Source organism: Chrysoperla carnea, chromosome 4 (genome assembly GCF_905475395.1).
Source record: "Chrysoperla carnea chromosome 4, inChrCarn1.1, whole genome shotgun sequence".
Lineage (NCBI taxonomy): Eukaryota > Metazoa > Arthropoda > Insecta > Neuroptera > Chrysopidae > Chrysoperla > Chrysoperla carnea.
The window spans coordinates 54,861,588-54,889,329 of record NC_058340.1 but is presented as its reverse complement, the minus strand read 5'-3'; the positions used below and the strand labels follow the sequence as shown (position 1 = coordinate 54,889,329).

Genomic DNA, 27,742 nt, shown 5'->3' with positions numbered 1-27,742 from the left:
TTACCTATTTTTTATAAGTTTTAAGGCAGAACTTTAGTTTTAAAAACTTGTAAGAAATTATTTAATTCAGATTATAAGAATATATAAAAAATAGAAAATTTTTTACAAACCTTAAAAAAAATGAGATGTCCTACAAGCTAGAGAGGAACATAAAAAGTTTAGTCGATTTTTGTCTAAAAATAAATGTTATTTTAATTAGTGAGAAACTATTTTGTTTTTCAATATTTTGTTTTGTATCATGTAACTTTGATTACTTTTTGTTTCTGTTTACTTTTAATCATGCATACGATATTTATTTACATCATGGTCTCTCGATTATAATTGATACATACAGCGTAAACTAAATGTTGACAAATATCTTGTCTAGCCTCTTTAATTATTTAACTTTTAATTTTCTTTGGATAATGGCTGTATAGCAACTTTGCTAAAGCCAGTTTTAATTAAATTAAAAAAAAATACTTTTAATAGATTGGTAACTTAAAATACCACTTTAATAAATTTTAAAAGATAAAAAAAATGAATTATTAAAAAAAAATTAAATTTTGAAAAGGAATTTCCAAGCTAAATAACTTTTGATTTTGGATGAAAATTTTTAAATAGTTAAAAATTAAATTTTAAATTGATCTTTAACGTAAAACTTCAAGACAAATTTATTTTAAGAAGACAAAACAATTCTAATCAAAATATTTTAAAAGAAAATTTTACTACTTATTTTTCATATAATTTCCAACAAAGATAGTTTTAATTTTTGTTCCATACAAAATACTTCATTTTGTATTAAAAAAAATTTATTATTTGATTTAAATTCTGTTCATTTTTATTTCTTCTATAATTTGTGAACATTTACTATAAAAATTCAACAAATTTGTTGTTTTATTTATTTATTTATTTTTTGTTTTGTTTTATATCAATTCCATAATATTTTGCAGTTTTTTTATTTCATTTAATTTTTACATTTAATTCAAATGTTCTTTTTTGTTAATTTTTTAATACTTTTTTTAAAAAATATTTTTTTTCATTTTAAGTAAATTTTAAATTATTTTTAAAAATATTTTTTAATATGTGATATGTTATATTAATATTTTTTTTAAATTTTTATATTAATGTGAATTAAAAATGAAATGTATTTTTTTTAAACAAATCGATCCGATACACATTTTTATAAAGTAGTAGTTTCGTTACGTGCAATAATTTTTTTTCGCTTGATTCGCGAGAATAGTGAATGCTATCGTAATCGTATAACTTTTAAATACTGACTTTGTATACTACCTTCACTATTTGGTCCTCCCGTAGGATTTTCCACAACACTGTTATTATCATGATGTAATTCATCATGATGATGCGTTGATGGACTATGCTATGCTGGTGATATCGCAATTGAAGGCCGATGTCACACGTCATCTTCAATTGCACGTACAGGAATTTGTTGTTTTTGTGCCACAGCATTTAAGACATAAACTAATTGATCTAACTTTTTATCCATTACTGATAGCTGTAACAAAAAATATTTTTAATTTATGAAATCAATTTAAAGGACTATAGATGATTCAAGAGAGAGTGGGCCCTCCGATATTCAGCATTTAAATCTATCTATACATATAAAAGTGGTGAGCCGGAGGAGACAGTGTCTCATCTTCTCTATCACTGCCCAGCTCTAACCATGAGGAGATGGACTTACTCTTACTCAAGGGTATCACAACGGACCCTTTGGTCTAAGTGTAGTCTCACCCCAGGACACCCACTCTAGCCTAACCTAACGTATACACATAAAAGGCTTTGTCCTGAAGGGTTGATTGATTGACTAACGGATCAACACACAGCTTAAACCGCTGATCGTAGAGACCTGAAACTTGGAGGATTTGATCATTGTAAGACGTAGGCATTCGATAAGAGAGGAATTCTACACCTATATCTTTATCTGCCTTTTTTCTTTTATGCAGAAGAAAACTTAAAAATGTATTTATTACAAAGAATTGGATGGATTTGGGTAATAAATTTTTTTAATGTCACCGATTGTGCTGAGAGAAATTTTTCCTAGAGAATCGTCAATAAATCAGGCGATTCAGCAATTAATCAAAAAAGAGTTTCTACCAATGCGTTTCTATATTTTCTATTAATCATATTTAGTTTGAATGCATCAAAAGCGATGCAACTTGTTAAAATGTTAGAATTTTTGCTTTAGTTTGGCCGATGTGGTTGTATAAAAGGAAAGTATTTACCTGCTGCTCGACCCGGTATAATCTAGCACCAACGGTCATTGGTTTAACATTACCAATTCGATCAATACCTGCTAAATAACTACCAGGTTTTCCTAGTGTTTGATCTAGTCGCCTTTGCAATTCTTTTATTCGTACCTGTAAAATAATAAAAGTTAGAAAAACATTTCATTTGATAAAATTCTTACAACTAATTACCATCATATTTAAATGTCCTTGACTATACTGTTCAATTACGTCTCGTACATCATACGGTTTTCGAGCTTGTTGAAATTTACGCCTTGCTACGAAATATTTAATTTTTCTTATTGCTCTGATTGCGTTTCTATGTGCTTCTGTTAGCCTAGAATAATATTTAAATTAGATTTATGTCAATTTGAACAGTTTATATTTTAAGAAAGTCATTATTTACGTGGTAACTCGAGGTAATTCACCGTCCAAATCACAACAATCAATTTCATCACTTGCTGCTTCTGTAACAGAACTTGTTTGACTCATGAAGACAGATCCTCTAGCACTTTCTCGTTCACCTCTTCGAACTCGATTCGGAGTACCTGGAAAGTAAGAATTATACTTAAAACTAAATTATAATTCTCACGTCAGCAATAATAAACCAGTCAATCCCAATTGAATCACGCATTTTCTCACGAATATAAATTGTGGGAAGGGAGGGAAAGATGGCAGGAGCGGGTAAGATGGAAACTCTTTTTAAACTCAAAGTTAAGGACGTGTTACCCCTGTAAATACGCACACAAACAGTGTTGTCAACTTAGTAGTTTTACCACTAAAACTAGTGGTTTTTTTCTACTATTTTTCTACCTTTAGTGGGAAAATAATTTAAATAATTTAATATTTTAATATCATTTCTGGCAATATTATTGCTCTCTACTTGTTTTTTAGTGGTTTTCTATCGCCTGTTTAGTGGGACTTAGAGTTGAAAGTTGGCAACACTGCACACAAAGGCACGCAATCATGCAGCCTTTGAACATAAAGTTCAGCTTCGCTTACGCAGTGAGGAGTATTCATGTTTTATTTATTCGATTCTGTATTATTACAAAAAAAAAAAAAAAAAAAAAAAAAAAAAAATAAATATTATTTTTAGAGTGACATTAATTGGAATTGGTAATAAATATTTCGAATTTTTATTGACAGAATATATCTACTAGGATTCGATTCTATGAATTTATATTTATTATTGAAAAAACTGGCAGATTAATCGATATATTATTAATAAAACCAGCGTATGAGCAAGTTAGAAATTTGAATTTGATTTCTGTCCTTGTTATTATTCGAAATGAAAGTTTATTTCAGCGAATCGACATTATTTATCTTGTTGGAGAAAGGTTGCAAAGTTATTGCCGTTAAAAACTTTTTAATTCTTTAGTTATCATTTTGTGACTATCTGTAGACTAGTAGATTAGTAGACTAAGTTGAATTTGGTTTGAAAATCGGATATAAGGTTAGAAAATTATTACGTTAAAATTGTTACTACATTTTCAGAAAATACATCGGAAACTGTGAAGTTAAAGTGGGCTAAATCTTAATGGAACTGACTCTTATTTTGATCGTAGAAGCTAAAAATAAAATAATATACAGAACATTACTTTAAAAAAAATACAACTTTGATACGATTTGTGTTTTCCGGTCGTCCTGTATAACGCGAAAATAATTTTGAAATGTATAGCCATATAAGCTTCTATCAATTCCAGAAACAAAATTTTCTTAAAGTCAATCAGTTTAGCCTTAATATTTCGTGTCGAATAATTTCCCTGCGACTTTTGGGCATTCGTTAGTTCAAATGAGCTGTAGAATAATTTCGGAATGTATGGTATTTTACTAATCGGATCGATGCAGCAGATCATTTCAGCAAATGGAAAGGGATTTCCAGTTTACAAGTCGAGTTTTTTTTACTTTTTATTGCTTTGAATTGAAGATATCTCAATAAATCGCCATTCACTTTCGATACAGTGCATTAGTTTTTATTTTCTGGGAATGTATAAATAAAAAAGAATATTTAACTACACATACCAGCTTTTGGTTCTTCAACATAAAAAACAACATCTCCATCAGAATCACGACGTTGTTGAGTAGTACCCCCACCACCTCCACCACTACTACCAAGTGGTTGAAGTGGTTGCTGTTGTGAATCACCACCAGGTGTTGTAGCCGCTGTGCTACCACCTTGTGTACTAGTACCACTTTGTTGTCCACCACTTCCACTTCCTGTTGCATCCATACGATTCCTTGATTTACGTCGTTTTAATACAGATGCTTTCTTTGCCACCTGTAATATTAGGGACTGACCCAACACGTAGATGATATGAAACACTCAACATTGATCTAGCAACACTATTTATACAATGTACATTGGTACAGAAATTAAATACAAATCAAAATCAAAATAAAATAATATGATCAAAACAGAGAACTCATCAAAAAGCATGCAAATAAGATAATTTTTATTTTCATGATTATTGGTTCATGTCATGTGTAATAGGGCATAATGCATTCTATCCGATTCTTCGTGAAAGGAATTTGCGGTTATATGGAATCCCTTTATTATGTACTGTATAATAGTGTAGTATTGGGTGTTGCCTGGATATTTTGTCCATGCAGAGCCTTGCTTGTGAATTTTTGTCGACCAATCGAAAAAATTGAGCTTTAGAACATGGATTTTTGGGATCATTTTAAACAAGAAGGGTTTTATACAGAATGTCGGAACCCTTTTTTGGTTAATATAATATAGTAAAATGGATGTAAAAGGCATGTAAGGCCCCGAATACAATTTAAAAGTAAACATCCGGTGCTATACTATTATGTAGCATTTATTAAATTGATCTCACAAAACCGCAGAAATTCCCTCCATGGTAATTCTCACGGAGTGGAAAAATGAGCAATATTCCCAATCATTTTGATTTCGTTTAATTGTTTTATTTATAGGTAGATATTATCTGGCAATCCAATAAATTGAACTATTGGCACAAAGATTAAAGATATAAGAGGAGGTTGAGCAAACTAAGAAATCGTAGTTTCCGGGATGAACGAAGCATTTCATTTGTACTGGAAATTCAACTTTCATCCCGAAAAATTGGGATTTCTTGATTGTTTCACTTATATAGCGTGTCTACCTAAGTTGGCTCCATATGGAAGTTTAAACAAGTTTAAACTTGTTTATTACAAGGTTTGCGAAAAAAAGTTATTATTTATAAACATTTTCTGCTTTCAGAAATATTAACATTCTATTCAATTTTGAATATACAGGATGTTCACAAATTGAAACAGTTCGATAGGAATGTCGTTTAGAAATGTAGGTCATTTAGAACAAAGAAAAAAGAAATCACTCACGAGATATGTAGGAGTGTATATAAAGAATTTGTAAAAGAAAAATTAGATGCGTTGAGGAAAAATCGAACTAAATTTATTTTTATTTTGTTAGTTTAGTTTTAAGTTATTTCTAGTAAAAACCCGAATAAAAGACTATTTAGAAATATCTTCTAAATAGTATAAATTCCTACTGGCCAGTGGAGAAGAAGGGGAAGGCGAGAGGAAACCTCCAGACCTGTGCTCTGCAAAGGAGTTCTTAAATCAGAGAGAAGACTAAAAAAACCAGAGGTTTGGCAATTTTGTTGCAAAAAGCATAAGTTTTTAACGCATAGTTAATTTAAAGTTGATGTAACAACATCTCTGAAACTTTTTTTCGAATTTTGCGAGCTAATTTTCATACCGCCATTAAAAAAATAGGCCTAGTAGGAACAGTAACATTTCCAAGATTTAGGGATTTTGATAACCTTATTCTTCATAAACACATATATCGTGTCATATTATATAGAGTTTTTGCAAAGGGTTTGGGGTAGGGACCCAAACTTATTCATTCTTTCAGTGCCCCTGGATTCCTATCCTTTACATGTTAAATATCGAGTACATGCTTGGAATTTGCCGTGCAAAACTATTTTAGTCGTTAGGAATACCCTAAAAAATGTATAATCTTATTTTGATACCACCCTATATACCATGTGTGTTTGTACCATCTAGGCATATACATATCTGAAGTATGACAGAATACATCCGTTTAGTAATGCATCTAAGCGAGAGGTATTATATACATGTGTTGTAAGACTACAGATACGGTACGACAGATTTTCTGTTGTATGCATGCAGAGAGTGGGAGCTTTCTTGCATACTTACTAGTTATCTGTAACTAAAAAACTCCCACTCTCCAAGCGTCTTCCAACTAATGTTCAATACATGTATATAATACCTCTCGCTTAGATGCATTACTAAACAGATGTATTCTGTCATACTACAGAAGAGTATATGCCTAGATGGTACAAACACACATGGTATATTATGTAAAATAGTTCGATGTGTTTGATTACCTATCTAAATATGATGTTATTGTTCATTTAAATGTTTGGGATATTAATTAATATGAGATTGAAACTAACGTATAATAGAAAGGTAGAAAGATAATTCAAATGAGATGTCATCAGTTCTAAACTAAATGAACAAGTATATTGTTTTGCTAATTGGTTGCAGTTTATTGCAATTATTCGTTACCGTTGTTACTATATAAAATAAATGGTTTTAGAGTAATTTTAATCCTAAAGGTATGTGTACGGTGGCTATCTATTATTGTTAAAATCATGATTTGGAAATTATTGTATTCATATCGAAAAAGGAAATAAAATTATTATGATTCATTAACGGATTTTAGATGTCTATAAATATTGGTTTAACAACACGAAGGCATCATTCTAGATTTAGGGTTAAAGTTATTTGTACCTTATTTTCAACTTTGACTTGAATTTCGTTATAGGAATACAATTTTTCGATATTTACCTTGGTTTTCGAATTATTGAAAGCTAAATAATTAAACAAAACTTTCAATTTTTGATATTTTGAAAATTGCTCTAGATATCGAAAAATTTTATTTTTACTTTTCGTCTTATATTGTCCAGCTATAACATAATTCACAATAGAAATTGAAGATTTATAGTTTTTTTTTAAATTTATGTCCCAACTACCGTGCTCATACATCCTTAATTGGTCATGCACAACGGGTTTTCATTGGTTTTCAATGATTTATTAAGGTTTTAGCTTTAATAAATATATATTTTTTTATTTCTACCGACTAGTTTGGAGAAATCTTTGAAAACATATAATTCGTTTACCGGTTTCACCATAAGATCAATGTTAAATATGCCTACTTTTGTAATAATCCGGCAACCCCTTCTAAAATTTTTAAAATTGATTAATAAAATCAAGCTTTTTATTTAAAATTACTCTGGTGCTTGTACATCCTTAATTTTGCATGCACGACAAGTTGCTATCGATTTGAAATTTGGGAAAAGCATATCGGGAGTAATATACTGTGAAGGGCTGAAAGATTATGTGGCTCAAGACTTATCTGAAGACTGTTAAAAATTATCAGTACCTATGCATTTTTATCTAACTTCTTTCTAGCTTGGACTTCTTATATTTGATAAGAAAATCATCTGATTTTATATTTTTGGCTATTCTTAACTATTCTAGAAGATATGAACTAAAGAACTAAATAACTAATAAGCTAAAAAATCGAATTCTTTACGTGTTCAACAAAATCGATTTTATTATATTTTTTTAAATGCTGATGTAGCGAAAACGATGAGGTAAGGTAAAAAATGTCAAGATAAAAAAGTTTTTAAAACAGTCAAAAATATAAAGTTGGTTTTCTAATCAAATTTTTGATCAAAACCACTCGATATTGTCAAATTTGTCGTTGCCAAAATTTTAGCCTAAAGAACCTTTTTTTTTTTTTTTAAAAAAACGTCCACATCTCGAAAACGGCGAGGTTACCTACTTGAAAAAAGTCATTAACAAAAGTTGTTTAGAAATATCCAAAACATTAGATAAAGCTGTTCATTATTTTCTTTGTGCTCGTTGAGAAATTTATTCAGAATGCTTGTAGCTAGAAAATATAAAATTTTCTGGTAATTTTGCTGGGATGATTTATAGAAAATACAACTTATTCATCATCATTGTGTGCCATGTCTGTTGGCGATCATGGAATTCCACTGCTGCCGATTTTAGGCCATGTGAAAAAGATCAGCAGCCTTTTGTGAAGAAAGGGACGATACAAAAGTTACTGCCTTTCTGCCTCTTGATTTGTTACGTAATACTTTACCGCTTAGTACTAAATATTAGGTTTAGACTGCTGTCTTATCACATGACCCACGAACTGCAGTTGCCTTGTTTTTAGAGTCTTTATTAGTTCTCTTTTAGTACCAACTCTATCTAACACCTCTTCGTTTGATATTTTAACAACTTATTAATGAATACAATAATTCCCTTAATCAGAATATTATTGGCCTGACTTCTAAGTAACATCCAGGAATCGTGGCATGTTTGTTACAGGTTAGAAAATCATGATTGTGGTTACCGGTTATATTTATCTGTTTAAAATTAACTAACTACAAGGATAATTATACTTCACATAATTGTCATATCAAATTGTTGTTATTTTGTAATTAATTTTGTGAATTCAATTGTTATTGTTTTATTGTTAGTTGCAATAATATACAAAAAAAAAAAAAAAAAAAATTGGGACTTAGGTACTTGGGTACAATCTCTTAAAACAGGGTGTATTTAATGTATTTTAGACTTAGTCAAACAAAGTATTCAAGATTCATTTTTGACACTTGATTAAGATTTATATTAAAAATTTATTTTCATCAAATTAATAGTACTCTCGTATTATTATTTAAGATATAAAAATTATAGGCATTGCAAACGTTCGAAAAAAGAGTTGAAGCGATTTTTTTTCTTCTGTGGGTTCAATAGGGTACTTTCGGTAGTGAAAAATAAATTATGAAATTTGAAAAAAGTTAAAATTTATGTAAAAAATATACTTAAATATTCTGATTTCGAGTCATAAAAGCACATATTTCTTTTATAATACTAAAATTAAAAATCGTAATTTTTAAACTGTATATCACGTGATCTAAAACGCGGGCAAGTCCTGCTGTGATGTCATATCGGTATGAACCATAGACCATCAGTTAGTTCAGTGTAGACAGCTGGGTATAATATATCCATAGATAGATAAATATTTATACTGATTATAATTAAGTTGTCTATGAATATATCTGTCAAACTTATCTGTGTTTTTTCGTATAATGATACCGATATTACGTCACCAAATTGGATGCGCGCGTTTTTGACAGTTTAAAAAAGGTTTAAAATTTAATTTAAGTTTTTGGCAAGAAAGCGTGTGTAATTTTCCGAAATAAATTTTTGGTGGCTTTTTATTAGCAAAATCAACATTTTGAAATACTTTTTCAAATATAGTAGAATACCCTATTCAAGAGGGATCATAAGATTGGGAGAAAGTTAGTATTTCGTTCAATGTAAAATGCGTTTGGTGCTTTGATATTTAGGGTTTTAAGCTAACTTAGTCTGAAAAATATGCGCCTGTTTGTTTTCGGTAGGATTATCACTTCAGGTTATTTGGAAAATATTTATTCAATTAATCCATCTCTTCTGTTGGACAATCAGATTCGATCCATTTAGCCGCCATCGTTTCTATCAATTTACTTTTGGGATCGTACAAATCTTATTTAAAATTATTGGGCAATTAGTCTTTAATTAAAACACCCTGTCATTAAGATATATAAATCTATGGTTAAACAAAAAGTATGCACACTAAAGAGTGATCAAATAAGAGTTATACCATTTAAATTGTAATAAAAACAAAACGGTATAAGATATCAAGAACTTTTTTTTTAACACGAAGCTTATTTTCAAATAAATGATCTAATTTCACGTCAGGGCCGTACCATCACTCACAGAAAACGAATGTAAACGTGATTCAGGAATTCGTGGTTTAGGTAGTATTAAATGGACCATATGTTTTTAAAAGGAAATAGCAATGAAGAATCGTCGTTCATGTATATGAAATCATAATGCCATTATTCAATACCAAAATTTCTAAAAATGAAATTTATATCGCATACCGTTTTGTTTTTATTTCAAAAGAAAAACGTATATCTCAATTTGATTACCTTATATATTCAATGCGACGACGTATATTTAAGGCGGAATAAAATATATTGACATTTTGCAACTACTAAAGACATTCAATAAAATAATTCACAATACATATTTGGTTGTGTGTATTATTGATATTTTTTATATTTTTAGTAACTTGTTTTGCGTAAAATTCAAATTTACAACAATAAAAGTATTATGGCATCGTTCATATATCTTTGATACGTTTTAAGGATCTAGGTACCCGTTTTTACTGCTGTAAACCTCCGTTTCAAAAGCTTATTTTAAGAAAAAACTCATTCCTTTACGGAACACAAGTAGAAGAATGTAAAACTCAAAAGTAGCAGTCACAAAATGCACTTACTCCCAATAGTTTCCGAGAAAAAGCTGCTCAAACTTCATCATTTTTTCTAACTTCGCAATTTTTTGCAATATTTCGTAAGACTGTTCATTCAGAACGACATAATATATTGAAGAAAATTGCGAAGTTAGAAAAAATGATAAACTTTGAAAGGATTTATTTCGGAAACTATTGTGTCTACAGAGACTTATATTGTAGCAAAAACATCCGAAATTTTCAAAGGGTTTTTCGATTTTAAAAGTTGCGTTCGCCGCTCGAGGTAACAAACTTGGATTAGTCATTGGGACAAAATCTCAAGTATGTGTGCCAAATAACAAAACTACCGGATTTGACGTTAGCTCTGCTGTATAAAGTTACGTCGATAAATTTGGAAAGGCTTTATCTCGGAGAATATTGGGTCTACAGAGTCCATTCTCGTCTCATATTGAAGAAAATTTAGTCTACTTTAAAAACGTTTTGAAAAGGATTCATCAAAAAACTATCCCTTTAGGGTTATAAGCACCAAAAAACAAAATTTTCACGGATTTTTCGTATTTAGACAAAGTTTCGTCCAGCGCTCGATATCACAAACTTGGATTTTTTATTAGACCAACATCATATACAAGTCTGCAAAAAATCATTTGATGTTAACTACTCCGTGCTTTCAAACGACGAGGTTACAGTATTAGTTGAGTTTATTGTTGTAAAATAGAATTTTTGTATTTACCTTATAAATTTTTGTAAAAAATTTGTTACTCAAATCATGTTTAGTATTTTTTTGTAGTTTTTGTAGTTAAATAATATGAAGAGTTTAAAGTAGTATTTTCTGGTACCTTTGATAGAGGTGTGCTAGCCAGACCCGTTCCACTTGAATTTGTATCTTTATTTGAATCTTTCGATTGTGAATCCTTACAATATAATCGCCATGTTGCTGAACTATGAAAACTTTTATCCGCAGCATAACAACGCCATAAACATTGTATTAACATAGCAGCGGCTGGTATTTGACGATTAAAATGTTTTTGGCGTTGTTTTTGTTGTACTTTTAATGCAAAACCAGAACCTAGAATACCCTGTGAAAAAAATTATAGCTCATATTATTTTTAACTCGCACGTTTTCATTCAATGAAATAATAACTTACAGCTGGCAAGGCAAAGAATGATATTGCAAATACACTAAAACAAGAAGCCACAATTTTTCCCATCCAAGTTTGTGGTACTGTATCACCATAACCTATAGTTGTTACTGTAATAACACCCCACCAAAGTGCGTCTGCGTAGCTAGCAAAATCTGCACGTCCATCTGGTCCAACAGCGTCTTTTTCCGCCAAATATACAAAATAACTGCTAAATATAAGGCCCAAAAATCCGATATATAATGTTGTTATTAATTCCTAAGAAATAAAATTAGTAATATAAATATTTATTTTGAAAATTAAAATCTCGAAAAGTAAAAATTATCTTTCATAAAATATTTGGAAAACTATACATATTTGGTCGAAATTCGACATACAATGTAAATTTCTAACGCCTGCTGCTCTGAAGAGGAGTGTTTTCTAGCCATCAGATTATTGATAAATTCTCATCGACTCGGTATATTGCAAATCTTTTTTTTTTCAAACCGTAAGGTATTTAGATGATAAACTTGCTACGCCTGGGCCCAGCTTTGTTTTGTTTCCACCAAATACTCATTTAAATTTGCAAAGGATAAAAATAATTCGTATGTCTTCTAATTTATGTTAATATTTTTAAATAATTACCAAAGAACCGTGAAATTTACCTGACGATGAATGAACACAACAGATCCAAGTAATCGCCATGTACCACCTTGTCGATCCACATGTAACATACGCAATATTTGTAGAAATCGTATTCCACGTATCGCTGATGTTGCAAATACTTGACCGTTTGATCCCACTGACAAAACTACCATTGATGCAACCACAACGATTAAATCGATGATACATATTGGCTTGCGAATGAATCGTAATCGTCCACAGCATCCCATGTACTTGGAGCGACATCCTGCTGACCATAATCGTACCAAATATTCAGCACCAAAAAATACCACTAAACAAATTTCCTGGAACAAAAAAAAAGCATTGGTAAATTTGACGATCATATAAATCAAGTTTTCTTACGATATGTTTTTATAAACTAATTTTTCTGCAAGGAATCTCAAATTATAAGAAAAAAAATATTCACACTCCATTTTCATATATTTGTTTCAAAGAATTTTTTATACAGCTTGTATATTCACACCCAAAATTTGTCAATTTCTTACCCAAACAATAGGTTGATGATATTTTTTTGTTTTAAAACAGAGCTTCTATCGGAACGAAAAGAGTTTCTATCGGAATGAGTGAGAACACGATATTTTAGAAAGAGAGAAAATATAGTTCTAAATTGGTAGTTGTATTAGTGCAGCAGCAACGCGTTCATTGCTCATTTGTGTACACGGTATAACAAGATTTGAATTAGGCTAAACACTTTTAGATTAGACTAACCACTTTCAAATTGAGCATAAATATTCGACAAAAAGTAGGTAATCTTTGTTTATTGCTTTTTTTTGAGAACTAAACGATTATTTACCTATTTTAGTTCAAAGCACCTTTCAGCATTTTTATACCATGAATATATGGAATATTTATCAAGGTATATTAATTTTAGTCCCAAGTTTGTAACGCTTAAAATGCTACGAACAAAATTTTGGTATAGGAGTTCATAAAATCACCTAATTAATTCATTTCCGGTTTTCTGAGCAACATAGGTTAATTGGGTCTTGGGTCGTAGGACACATCTAGTAAACGGTTAGAGATAGAACGAAAGTTTAAATGTAAAAAATGTCGCTTATAAATAAATAAACAACTTTTGATTGAAACATTTTTCGTAAAAGTCACTGTTTACCCGTGAGGGCGCAAAATGTATAGTATGTATTATATGGGAATATCAGTTGTGTATGTGTAATGTGTCAGTGTTAACAGCACTGTCTATACATGGTATTTGAACAATTAACTCAGTCAATTGTTTATTTTCATTTATTTTTTCATATATCTAGTTTTGTTTGTAAACAGTTACTTTCTATAGGAAAAACGCGTACTTAAAATATCACGATATGGATTCCTTATCCTTTACTATCGATTTCGCGTAAAACTTATCGAAAAATTCTTTGAGAATCATTTTCATCGCACTCTTTATGAAACGTTTAAAACATAAAAACTTGTACACATCTTAAAGAAATATAGATTTAAAAAAACTTAAAGTAAATCAAAGATTATTTGTAAACGAGAAAATGTCTTCCTGTATGCATAAAACTATATATACGTTGATGAACGGATGAATGAATACCTAGATGAGAGACAGAAATGAGAAGGATTTGAAAGGAAGCAACAAGGAGATTCGTTGAGTAGTTTTGTATTATTGTGTAGTTATACTACATGTAGGTCAGAGAAGTTAAACTTGGGCAAACAGTTATTTGACTTGGTGTATTATGTTGAAGGCTAAGAAAATTATTAATTAGAAATCAGACGTCTAGTTAATATTATTTTGCTGAAAATAAATGAAATTTACTTAGGTAATGAAAGTTAGAGTGATATATAAATTTTACCAATAGTGGAGCTTCTGGAGTATTAAATACATAAAAAGCTTGGATATCCAAGATATAGTGAATGAAAAATTAAAAAAAGAAACTTTTAACAAAAAGAAAACCGACTTCAAAACTAACAATAATTTTAACTGCATTATTTTGTCGTTATTTTTTTAATTTTTAGTGCATATTAATTTGTTTTGGAAAAGTTTTTTTTAAATTTGTGATCCACCAATTTGTCACTAAAAAAAGAATCATCGAAATCGGTTGGCATGATATTGAGTTATTCACCCTCTTGTTGTGCATACTTAATGTAAATTTAAGACTTTTATGGTTTTCTCATAGATGCCGTTGTCAGAACTAGATCAAAATGAAATGGAACCACACGAGAAGTATCAGATTTCAAATAGATAAAGAATCATCAAAATCAGTTCACCGAGTCGAAAGATCTGAGGTAACACACATAAAAAAAATACAGATGACTTGGATGAACCGATTTTGATTTTTTTCTTTTAAAGTTAATTAAGAGCACAAAAAGTAAAGAGCACAAAAAAAATGGTCAACTTTCCAATTTATGCCATAAAAAACACAATCTCACTTCGAACATACAAATTCATTCACTATTACGGAAATCCGAGTTCAAAACTTCCAGGCACTCCACTAAAACAATAAAGTATGTAAATTGGCTTATTTTGAGTTGAACTCTATCTGGTAAAAAGACTTTTTAGTGAGAACATTTTGTGTAGTTTTTATTTATGAAAAGTTGTAACATTTCTGGTATCAATATGCAATACCCAAAAATGGGCGAGTCCTTTTCTTAGGAAAATAAACAGTCACAAAAATAAAATATGTTTGAAAATAGTTTTCTTGCTAAATGGATGTTTTAATTTTCAGCTTTTTATGGAAGTTTTAATAATTCCGATAGTAGTTCTTGGGCACACAGCGCCGATCCGGATATTTGCAGATCCGATTCACCGTGAAGTTTGGGTATTTCTTCAAATCAGTATTGATATAAAATCTAATCAGTATTCATATCCGTAGAAATTTTAGTGTTTTTGAAATCAAATCACACTTGTTTTAAGACGTTAAAAATTAGTAAAAATATTTCCTTCCCAAATTTTAACATGCTTACGATTTTTTTGACGACATTTTATTTCTGCTAGAAGGTAGTTATTCTTTGTTGGCGAGAAAAATGAACATGTAATGATGTAAAGAGATATAATGAAAGAAAATATAGAAATTTTCTTTTTAAATTTTATTTTTGTAAATAAATCATAACTGGTTAAGTTACAATAAGTTTTCAGTCTGTATATTATTTTACTGCCGCCTCTGTTTCCAATTTTAAATGGGTGCTAGCACTTTAAAAGTGAATTTAAAAGTGTCAAAATTGAACGTTAGATTTCAATGACTTTCATTATTGATTAGTTTCACAGTTTCAGTTGGATCGATCTGCTAGACTATTGAAAATTTCATGTATGAAAGTCCGGTTTAAATAATTGGAGAATTTTAAAGTACTGATTTACTATGAAAACAAGTGAAAACAAACAATTGACTAAGTTAATTGTTGAAATACCATGCATAAATTGTGCTGATTACTCTATCACATTGCATATACATATACAATTTATATATTACATACTATACAATTTACGAAAAATTTGCACCCTCACGAGTAAACAGTGATGTTTACGAAAAAATGTTCCAAACAAAAGTTGTTTATTTTTTGATAAGGAACATTTTTTACATTTAAACTTTTGTTCTATCTCTAACGGTATACAAGATGGGTCATACGGACCCATAGGTCAAGACCCAACTGACCTATGTTGCTCATTTACGAACTCGATCTCACTTTTTACGTCCTGAGTACGCTGTAAAAATTTCAGCTTGATATCTTCTTTCGTTTTTAAGTTATCGTGTCCACAGACGGACGGACAACCGGAATTGGACTAATTAGGTGATCTTATGAACACCTATACCAAAATTTTGTTCGTAGCATCAATATTTAAGCATTACAAACTTGGGACTAAACTTAGTATACCTTGCATATTACATATATGCATGGTATAAAAATCTGGCAACAATGGTGGAAAGGCACTATGCGGGAAATCATAAAGCTATCAATAAAGTTCATCGGTGGACATAATGTATCTGCAGGACAAACGTATGACATGATTGTGATCAATATGTTATAGGTACACAAACCAAAGCATAACAATTTATATATGAAATAATTATAACAAGAGGTCCTTTTGAATTTTCAATATGAATGTTTGTTATAGATGAAGTGGTCAAACAAACATATACATTCAACCCTACATTCAATCATTTGTGGTTTAATAATGCAATTAAATTAATATATGGTCAAAATACGTAATGCATTAAAATCATTTATGAAATTCTTGACAAGTAAAATTTACAAAATTTAAAAAACCTCCGACAAAATTTTCGGGTAAAATGCCCTAAACTCACACTTGAAACATATCTAAGAACACTCTTGAATTTAATTTTGAAGATTATCGCCAATTTTTTAGTTTTTTCGGGTACGGAATCCTGAAGTCGCTCACACTAGAAATATAGCTAAGAAAACTCTCCATTAAATTTCCTTTCAAACGAAACAAAACAAAAAACAAAATCGGTTTATCCGTTTAGGCGCTACGATGCCACAGACAGGCAGACCGACTGATAAACAGACATACATACATAGTGGTCAAACTTATAACACAACTTTTTTTAATTCAGGGCTTAAAAAAATATGGCTTTAATCTGATATGCATAAGAGTTGAAAAACGTTCAGAACTCGATGAAATAAAAGAAGTTTTTAATAGAAAAATCTATTTAATTTTTCAAATAAATTTATAAAAGCTGTCACAAAGCTTGCTATATTAAAGAAGTTTTTACATATGACCTCTGTTGTGAAAAGTCCAGCTGTGAAACAAAATAAATTAAAAAAAAAAAAAAAACAAGTGAAAACAAACAATTGACTGAGTTAATTGTTGAAATACCACGTATAGACCGTGTTTATGACGCAGTCATTTGTTTTTTGCACCTAATTTTAGCGCCCTCATGAGTAAACAGTGATGTTTACAAAAAAATGTTTCCATCAAAAGTTGTTTATTTTTTCATGAGGAACATTTTTTACATTTAAATTTTTGTTCTATCTCTAATGGTTTAGATGAGTCCTACGGACCCAAGACCCAATTGACCTATATTGCTCATTTACGAACTCGACCTCACTTTTTACGTCCTGAGTACGCTATAAAAATTTCAGCTTGATATTTTTTGTTTGTTTTTGAGTTATCGTGTTGATAGACAGACGGACAGACAACCGGAAATGAACTAATTAGGTGATTCTATGAACACCTATACCAAAATTTTTTTCATAGCATCAATATTTTTAGGCGTTACAAATTTGGGACGAAACTTAATATGTATATTTCATATATACATGGTATAAAAATAATAATAATAATAATGTAAACTTTTGCACAATTAAAAAATTGCCAATATTATAAAGTACTAAATATTGATACATTTAGTAAAGTTATATGCATCAATATTTATCCAAGTTTCATGTTTGCGTATTAATTAAAAGTCAAATGTTATTTTATTAATAATTGATAATAATAATAATTGCCCGAATTAGCCCGAAAGGCTTTCATTATTTTATTTATTTAATTGCATAAATATAGTTAATATGAAAATTAGTTTATATTATGTAATTTTGTAATTTCAATTCATTCTATTTATTCAATCATTTGCAAAATTAAATATAAATATTACTAATTTAATGTTGTTTTTTTCTTTTTATACCATGCATATATGTAATATGCAAGGTATATATTGATGCTACGAAAAAAATTTTGGTATAGATGTTCATAGAGTCACCTAATTAGTCCATTTCCGGTTGCCTGTCCGTTTGTCCGCCTGTCCATCTGTCTGTCAACACGATAACTCAAAAACGAAAAGATATATCAAGATGAAATTTTTATAGCGTACTCAGGACGTAAAAAGTGAGGCCGAGTTCGTAAATGAGCAACATAGAACAATTGGGTCTTGATTTTGTAAACCGTTAGAGATAGAACAAAAGTTTAAATGTAACAAATGTTTCTCATAAAAAACAAAACAACTTTTGTTTGATACATTTTTTTGTAAACATCACGGTTTACCCGTGAGGGCGCAAATTAGGAGAATTATGATTATATATATTATGATTATATGATTATAGATTTTATAGTATGTATTATATGGGAATATCAGTTATGTATGTATGACATGTATGTATATCTGAAAATGAATAATGGGACATGGTACATAGGTCAGAAAGAACCCACATGAAAACTTATTTTGGATAAGTTAAACAATGTATCTTCGTATTATACGTACATGGGTTTTAATTATTTATTGAGGTTATACTTCTTAAGCGAAGGGATTGAATTGGTCTAAAATCCGAATTAGAGTTAGTTAAAATGTAAACAAATATTCTTGCAATGGGTTGCCTAAAAAATGTGGTCAAGACTATTTATAGTGAAAATACCAAATAAGAGTACAATTTTTTGAAATTTTTCACTGACTGCTATCCAACGAAATTTGGTCTGCTCGAAAGTTAAATTTATAAGGAATATCCAGCTGCTGAGTTGTCTTCCTCTTCTCGTTCACTAATTCTAAATTTCGTAGTTCCAGTTAATTATTGCAAATATAGTGGTAGAGCCTAAATGGCCGAGCGGTCTAAGGCGTTTGCCTTTGATTGTTTGTCCATTTAGACTTAGGTTGCGGGTTCGAATCCAGGCAGCGGCAGTGTGAACAATTTATAATTAATGGGAGTGCAGAAATGCTCACATGGTCGTCGCTGGATAAGAACGAAGAAATCGCCTCCACCCACATCAAAATGTAATTTTAAATATGTTTGTAATCAAAATAAACAAATTATTAGATTAACAAATAATGATGTGGGTGGCCTCTGTTATAGGCGTATATGTCAGAGAAACGGAGGTTAAACCCCATTATTATTATTAAATATAGTGGTATTTATATTGGCCACGATATATCGGTCAAAAAATAAAGTTTAAAAGCTTTCCAAGTTTTGATATTTTTATTAAAAGTAGCCATAACCATATTTTAAATATTTAGTAATATTTTACTTTTCATGGAAAATAAATTTAATTCGGTAAATAGATGGGTGAAGGTTGAGCCTAATTCGGATCTTGCACTATATGAAAATTGTGTAACGGAAAAGACGCGATATAGAACAAATGTGTAACGGAAGTGATTCAATATTTGAATTTATTTATACACATAAAGTAATTCGATGGCATACTATTTGTTATTATTGAATTAAAACAGAAACTAAAATCAGAATGCATATAACGAACATACAGACACTCATATATATGAAAATATACAATTATGGCCCACTATGTACAAGTAGAAAACCTAATAAACCTTAGTGAAGCTATAGAGGGTGGACCATTTTAATCTATTTTAATCCATTAATCCATTTTCGGATAGAAGCTCCTAAAATGAAGGTCCCAATAAGTCCCATGAAATCATTCAAGAAAGTTTCAAATGAAGGTTAAAAATTTTTATACCATGCATATAATATGTAATATGCAAGGTATACTAAGTTTAGTCCCAAGTTTGTAACGCTTAAAAATATTGATACTGTGAACAAAATTTTGGTATAGGTGTCCGTCCGCCTGTGGGCACGATAACTCAAAAACGAAAAAAGATATCAAGCTGAAATTTTTACAGCGAGGTCGAGTTCGTAAATGAGCAACATAGGTCATCAATTGGGTCTTGACTTATGAGTCCGTATTACCCATCTTGTAAACCGTTAGAGATAGAACAAAAGTTTAAATGTAAAAAATGTTTCTTATAAACAAATAAACAACTTTTGTTTGAAACATTTTTTTGTAAACATCTCTGTTTACCCGTGAGGGCGCAAATTTTTCGTAAATTGTATAGTATGTATTATATAAATTGTATATGTATGTACAATGTGATATAGTAATAGCAACACTATGTATGCATGGTATTTAAACAATTAACTCAGTCAATTGTTTGTTTTCACTTGTTTCGAATAAAATTAAATAATTTTAATAAAAAAAATACTGTTGAACTGCATATTTATTTTAACATAAAATGGGACGATGGTTTTGGGTTCACTTTGTATAATAATAATATCCATACAATGAACATTATTAAACAAAGTTAAATATAATTATAAATGGTTTTGTTTTGTATTAAATGCTTTGTTTTTATCAATTTACAATATAAATTATTTAATTTATATTCAAAAAATTGTTTTTATGAAAAACTTTTCTATTATATTTTTACAGTGATTTAACATTTTACATTTATCAATCAACGCATTTTAACTTAAACTTTTATATTATATAGTAACTACCATATATACATCCAATATATACAAGGTGTTACATAAGTAATTATAGCTGGAAAAGTTGTATATTTTAAAAAAAAGTACTAGTTATATTAACAGAATTAAATGCTTCAATTTCTGGGTATCATTGTTTTGTACTTATTATGATATATTAAGATTTTAAAATTGCACAAAATATTTTCTTATCAAAAATAATTAATATTACAAGTGAAAACAAACAATTGACTGAGTTAATTGTTGAAATACCATGTATAGTCAGTGTTGATTTCTTTATCACATTACACATATAAACATGTGACTCATACATAACTGATAATCAAGTATAGTACATATTATAAAATTTCCGCCTAATTGGCGCCCTCACGGGTAAACAGTGATGTTTACGAAAAAATGTTTCAAAAAACAAAAGTTGTTTAATTTTTGATAAGGAACATTTTTTACATTTAAACTTTTGTTCTATTTCTAACGGTTTACAAGATGGATCCTACGGACCCAAGACCCAATTGACCTATGATGCTCATTTACGAACTCGACCTCCCTTTTTACGTCCTGAGTACGCTATAAAAATTTCAGCTCGATATCTTTTTTCGTTTTTGAGTTATCGTGTCCACAGACGGACGGACGGACGGACGGACAACCGGAAATGGACTAATTAGGTGATTTTATGAACACCTATGACGAAATTTTTTTCCTAGCATCATTATTTTTAAGCGTTACAAACTTGGGACTAAACTTAATATACTATGTATATTTCATATATACATGGTATAATAATCATATGAAGTATGGTTAAGTATTGACGCTTTTTTGAATGAATGGGACTCTTCCCAAGCTGTGTCAAATAGTCTGTTTTCATTTATATTTGGGTCAATTTTTTTTGAAATTTTTGCGTTTTTCTTTTAGTCAAACGTTTTTCTCACATATGGTCACTATTTAGGGTCGGTTGACGTTCACTTTTTCAATTTTTTTTATTCCCAAATAGTAAGATTTTTAGCTTCTGATAACGTTTCCGTCACTCAAAAAATATGTATGACTTCAATGACATGCTTCCTGTAAAAAGCCTGCTGTTTGAAAATTTTGAGATGGGATCACTATCCTATTTATGGATTCTGGGGCAGTATTAGAAATAAAGAAAATTCGAAAAAGAAAACTCTCTTTCTTTGTCATATTCAACCCGTTAGCACTAGGAAAGAACTAACGTTATGAGCATTTTGCTCTTGCTCGATTTAAAACATAAATAATGCTGATGGGTATAACAGAATTCCAAATTTTCCTGTAAAATAAAATGGGGTATGTTGTTTTGGAATAGTCTGTATAATATATAAACCATACAACAATTTGAATAAAATTTTAATTTGTTTAAAATACTTTTGTATTTTCTTTAAATTATTTTTTGCTTTGATAAATTTAAATTTTTAATCATTTTGATTTGAAGATTTAATCAAACCTGGTTTTTAAATTCAATATAGGTATAATATATTTTTACTTTCCTACAAAATATTAATTTCATGAATGTTATATAACAGACATCATACAAAGACGTGCATGGAAACTTTAGTTTATGGAGTACAAGAAATTATATACTTAAAGCTTTCGAAATTTTTTTAAATATGTTATAGTAGATCGTGTACACACAATGCAGCGAAGTTTCCATAATTCTTTTGAATACTTTTAAAAGATAGGTAAATGTTAGTTTGTTAATATAAATTTTGATGTTTCAACTGTGATTCAATTGTCTAATTTATGGAAAAGGAGTTCCTAATATGTATGCATGATTCCTAAATAAAGTTTTTGTAGTTGCGTGGGTTCTTCTCTAGTTTACAAATTCATGAATTTTCAAATTATAATTATAATACTATAGTCGATTCATCATAATATAGACGAACATTATTTTATAATAAATAAAGTTATATCGTCTTAAAAAAGAGAAGGTTTTCGTGAAATCGAACTTCACGTAAGCAGTATTCGGAACCGTACGATAATTATCGCCAAAATATTATAATTTCATACCGACATACGATGTCCGATAATCAATTTTCATCGTAATCGTTATTTTGTTTAAAGGTAAAATAAATTAATTTTACAACTTTTTGTTTTAAGTTTGCAATTCCACTTCTTATTTAAAATTATATAAATTTAGTTGACATGTTTCGGGTTTTATCCCATTGTCGAAACTGCGAAAATTTTCATCGTCTTCATACATTTACATGTTTCTCAGAAAATCGACAATTTTGACATGAAGTTAAAACGTTTATTATGATTTAAGGTAAATAGAATTAGTGATCAAAAGTATTAAGAATCATTAATTTGATTGATGATAAAAGACGAGAAAAGATATAAGATGACGAAATTTTATTATATACCTACTGATTCAGATTTAAAGGATGTAAATTGTCGATATTTCTGAAGCAACTATAACATTTAAATAAATATAAGTAAGAAAACTGTGCTATAATAATTAATAATGTCATAGTTAATTTAGATAACAGAGAATTAGGTGTAAGAGCAGAACAGAGGTATGTTTGTTACTTACGTAACACGTATATAATATAATATAATCATATTACAGACACTTTTCATTATAATTGTATTAAATTCATTAATTAATATTAATAGTAATTATTATTTATATAATTGAAATCTATGTTCAAGTAGTTCGTTGTTGTACTAGGTTTTGTTTTTAATGATATATAAATTTTAAGTTTTAGAAAGCAGTGAAAGCCATATATATATTTTACCTGTGTTAAACAATCCTTACCATTATTTCGAGTGGTATAGAAAGAGGAAAAGCGAGAGCAATCTTTACTTTTAAACCCAGCGATGCTGGTGGGTACCATTCTAGTATATAATAAATAAAACAATGTTTGGGTTAAAAAGGTTGTTTGAGATTTTTTCGTAAAATTTACCGTTTCCGAGATATTGCCAATTTAATGTTTGAAATAATTCGAAGAATACCATTTTCAAAGATGAAAAATAATGCTAAACAATAAAATTTTGAGCGAACCAAAATGGAAATATTCTTTAAGGTTCTCATGTGCCTTTTGTGCTTCACTAGTAAAATACACAGAGATAGAAATGTAATATTACTTGTATCAAATACTTCTTTAAATAATTTTTCTGTAACTGTTAAAAAAATTATTATTAAAAAATATTTAAGATATTTACTCTTGTTGAGAAATATTTGTATTCTTCAACAAGTAATATGTTTATGATTTATTTAGATATTAAATTTTCTAAGAAATTACATTTTTCTGTAAAACAAGTAGTACAAACAAAATCTTAATAATATTAAGTTAAGAATATCAGAAGTAATACTTCAATTTATAGTACATACTTGATTAACTTTTTTCGAAACAAAATTACAATTTCTTACAGGTGATTTTTAATTTTTAAAAAAGTTTCCACCATAGTATGTCTCACTTTAAAGGCTTTTTTTGTGCAATTTTTATCAAATAAAATAAAATTTTTAACAAAAATAAAAGTCTTAAGGTAAATGAGTTTTTATACCATGCATATATGTAATATGCAAGGTATACCTACTAAGTTTAGTCCCAAGTTTGCAAAGCTTAAAAATATTGATGCTACGCACCAAATTTTGGTATAGGTGTTCATAAAATCACCGAATTAGTCCATTTCCGGTTGTCCGTCCGTCCGTCCGTTTGTGGACACGTTAAATCAAAAACGAAAAAGATGTCAAGCAGAAATTTTTACAGACGTAAAAAGTGAGGTCGAGTTCGTAAATGAGCAACATAGGTCAATTGGGTCTTGGGCCCGTAGGACCCATCTTGTAAACCGTTAGGGATATAACAAAAGTTTAAATGTAAAAAATGTTCCTTATCAAAAAATAAACAATTTTTGTGTGAAACATTTTTTCGTAAACATCACTGATTACTCGTTAGGGCGCAAATTACACGTAAATTGTATAGTATGTATTATATGGGGATATCAGTTATGTACATGTGACATGTATGTATGTGTAATGTGATAGAGTAATCAACAACTATCTATGCATGGTATTTCAACAATTAACTGAGTCAATTGTTTGTTTTCACTTGTTTAATCCTTTTTTCATGTAGGTATTCCGTATTCCTCGTTACAGTTATGCACAAACAGATACTTTTTCGTAAAAAAAAAGAAGAAAAGTAAGAAAATAATGGCCTGAATGTCTATTGCTAACCAACGATAAATTTTACCCACAAAATTGATAAAAAGATAGCTCATTTGACGGTAAATAGTCCAATCTGACAACACTAGCAACTCTCATTTTAGTTTTATCTGCATTATGAATATTTCAGGGCATTGAACAGAGGGTTAACACTTCCTAGTAAATCTAGTAAATAGGATGTACCTAAAGTCTTCCTGCGATCAAGTAAAAACAAATATTATATTTTTACGAATGTTGTCTTCCCTTTGTCACTTTATAATGTAAGTTACAAGTATCTTTAGCTTTTCAGTTAGCTTTTTAATCCTAATGAAATATAAACAATGTACAACATTATTATTTTCACAGTTGCATCATTGTTTCAAGCAATTTAAACTCTGTAGATATATAAAATAATTTTATTTGGTTATTCATTTTATTTTATGTTTGTATATGGATTCTATTATGAAATGTATTTGGTATAGGTGATCTTTTCAAATCATATCTATCACCTAGACCAGAGGTCGGCAAGCAAATCGAAAGAGTCAAAAATTACAATTAACTAAACTTCAAGTTTTAAAGAGCCACAAAAATTTTTTCCCAAAAATAAATAGCACTTGATTTATGCTACAATAAATAGTAGCATAAATACAGATTTTTATTAAAAAAAAAACTATGTACTCTATTTATTCATACACTGTGCCAAATTAATAAAGGAACCAAATTTTTACACAAAATTTTACCTAAATTTCAAATAGTTGTCTCAAAGTTGTGTCAAATCTCCTCGAAAAAAAACTTCTATATACTTTCTAAAATTTTCAATTAATCACCCCTTGCCGCTTTGTAAGAAGGTTTGAAAAGGTGAAAAATGTTATTACTAAATTTTGTATAATGTTTAGAAGCGTACACCAAAATTATTTGGCATAAATTTATTAATACCACTCGAAAGTTTGTTTATTTTGCTGGAAAATGAGCTATAAAAAATTCCCGCATGCGCATTGTGGACCAAGATACTCGCTTTCTAAGAAAAATGGACACTCCTGAATTTAAAACCCTGTTTCATTTGAAATAATCATCGCATATTTAAGTCCTTACATATTTTTTCTAAAAAAATTTTGACCACTCTTCCATTTTCGTTTTTAAACATGTTCAAAAATAGAATTTTTCGTCGAATTTTAGGCGTTTTTCCCCTGGTTGTATTTGATAAAAAAGTCGTTACCTAAAATCTTTCGTGCTCATTAGAAAACTTGAATTTTCTAGTTTTGGAGCAATAGACATTGCTCAAAAATTTTTGTCACTGCCTGCCGCTTTGTATTGAGGATTGAAATGATGAGAAATTCGAGTATCTTGGCATTTATTTCAATAAATATCTTCCAACTTGCTTTTCAACTCTGTGAATTTTCCACTCCACCTAACTTTGCTATTTAAATCGATCAATTCCATTTCTAGAGATCCAGTAACAACTCCAAATGACTCAGTGAATATCGTTAATATTTGTGTTGAAAGAATTTACTATGTTAATTATTATTTTTATTTCGGCTGAGATATAGAAATGGTGCCTAATCCTCGTTAAGCGATTCAGAACGATTTTTAATTTTTTTTTAATAAATAAAATTTTCGTGTGGAACAAAGGAGCCGCAGATTTACATCCAAAGAGCCGCATGTGGCTCGCAAGCTGCAGGTTGTCGACCTAGATAGATTTTGAATGCGCAACGCTGATGGGATCGTATTTTTAAAAATGAAACTAGCCTTGTTGTTATCTTGAAGAGGTGTGAATATGAGATAATTTTTAAGTAAAAAGTGCCCTGATACAATTTCTAAAATAAATAAAAAACTCAAATTGATATCTCAAATGTATAACTCTTTTCTAATCAGCCTTTATGTACGAACAATATAAACCTAATAAGTCAATACAAATAATTATTTTCACAATGTGTATATATATGTGACACATTTATTATCAATTATAATTTCAATTGTAAGAGAGGGAATGAAAATGTGTAATTGTATGAAAATTAGGGGAAATATTTATTCCATATTGTGCTCAATTATTTCAAATATTTAATTAGGTATGTCAGTCAGATTAATCACAATTAGTTTGGCAGCTAATGGAAATAATATTAGCATATTATGTATTGAATATTTTTGTCTGCATTGGAAAATGACATATTTTTATAATGCCTTTCATATAATTTAATTTTACTACTAGATGGCGGATATGACCATAAAGTCAATTATTTAAACAAAATCCCTTAAATGCAGTTTCCACGATATTTTTGATATTCAAAAACATTTCAACTTAAAATTTTCAAATCAAGAATTTCTTAAAAAAGGTCTATATTTAATTATATATAGGATCTTTTAAAGTACATACGAAAATGAGCTCTTTTTACCGGTTGCAACGCTTGTTGCATATTCATTTTGCTTGTTTTTAAGGAGTATAAATAAATAGTTTAGGGGCAGTGTAAACAGATTAGTATGGTGCTGTAATACAGCAGCTGTATATTAGTCTACATTCTTTTTAGAAAAGTGATTTTGTAATTGTATTTCTTATTACACCTTATTAGTTTACTGGTTGAGAGTTAAAACCAAAAAAACTGCAACAGACACCAAAACCAGACATCTAGGCTACCTAGGAAACTAAAATTTTTTCTTTCGATTCGAATGTATATTAGGAGATGACTTTCGATTTATGAATTCAATTGGTGATTAATACCCTTCATACTAGGCACTGTTTCTTCTAATACGTGAAGTTTGATCCATAAAATGAATTATTTCAAGCTCCCTAACTAAGTGTAGGGACGTACATTTGTACACACAAAATAATATTGATTTATATACTGTAAAATAAATATTGAATTAAATTCCATACATATATAATTAAAGGCAAAATATTTATGTTTTTAAAAAAGAAGAAATTAAATAAATAAATACACAATAAAAAACTTACCATCCAAAATAATGTTTCGTTTGCAAAATTTGAATATTGGTCAATGGTTGATAAGACACTGAATATTAAACAGATCAGGACCAACAT

The 27,742-nt window shown here is 29.3% G+C and overlaps 1 protein-coding gene across 1 annotated transcript; it reads right to left on the bottom strand.

Annotated features, from left to right (window-relative positions):
- Positions 1-1,308: 1,308 nt before the first annotated feature.
- Positions 1,309-27,742, bottom strand: LOC123297960 (potassium voltage-gated channel subfamily KQT member 1). The gene is made up of 11 exons (XM_044879800.1): positions 27,656-27,742; positions 12,362-12,664; positions 11,724-11,975; positions 11,456-11,654; positions 4,431-4,517; positions 4,368-4,385; positions 4,245-4,319; positions 2,629-2,770; positions 2,415-2,559; positions 2,220-2,354; positions 1,309-1,492 (listed from the first exon to the last, which is right to left on the bottom strand). Exons 1-11 carry the CDS (start codon positions 27,740-27,742, stop codon positions 1,391-1,393), a joined length of 1,545 nt encoding a protein of 514 aa, XP_044735735.1. The 3' UTR covers positions 1,309-1,390.

Excerpts from the sequence above, each read along its gene's own strand:
- LOC123297960 (XM_044879800.1), bottom strand. The coding sequence starts at position 27,742 with ATGTTGGTCCTGATCTGTTTAATATTCAGTGTCTTATCAACCATTGAC. Across the intron at positions 12,665-27,655 it reads ACGAAACATTATTTTGGATG|GAAATTTGTTTAGTGGTATT; the intron begins GTAAGTTTTTTA and ends TTTTTGTTCCAG. Across the intron at positions 4,518-11,455 it reads AGATTCAAATAAAGATACAA|AGTCCCTAATATTACAGGTG; the intron begins ATTCAAGTGGAA and ends ACGTGTTGGGTC.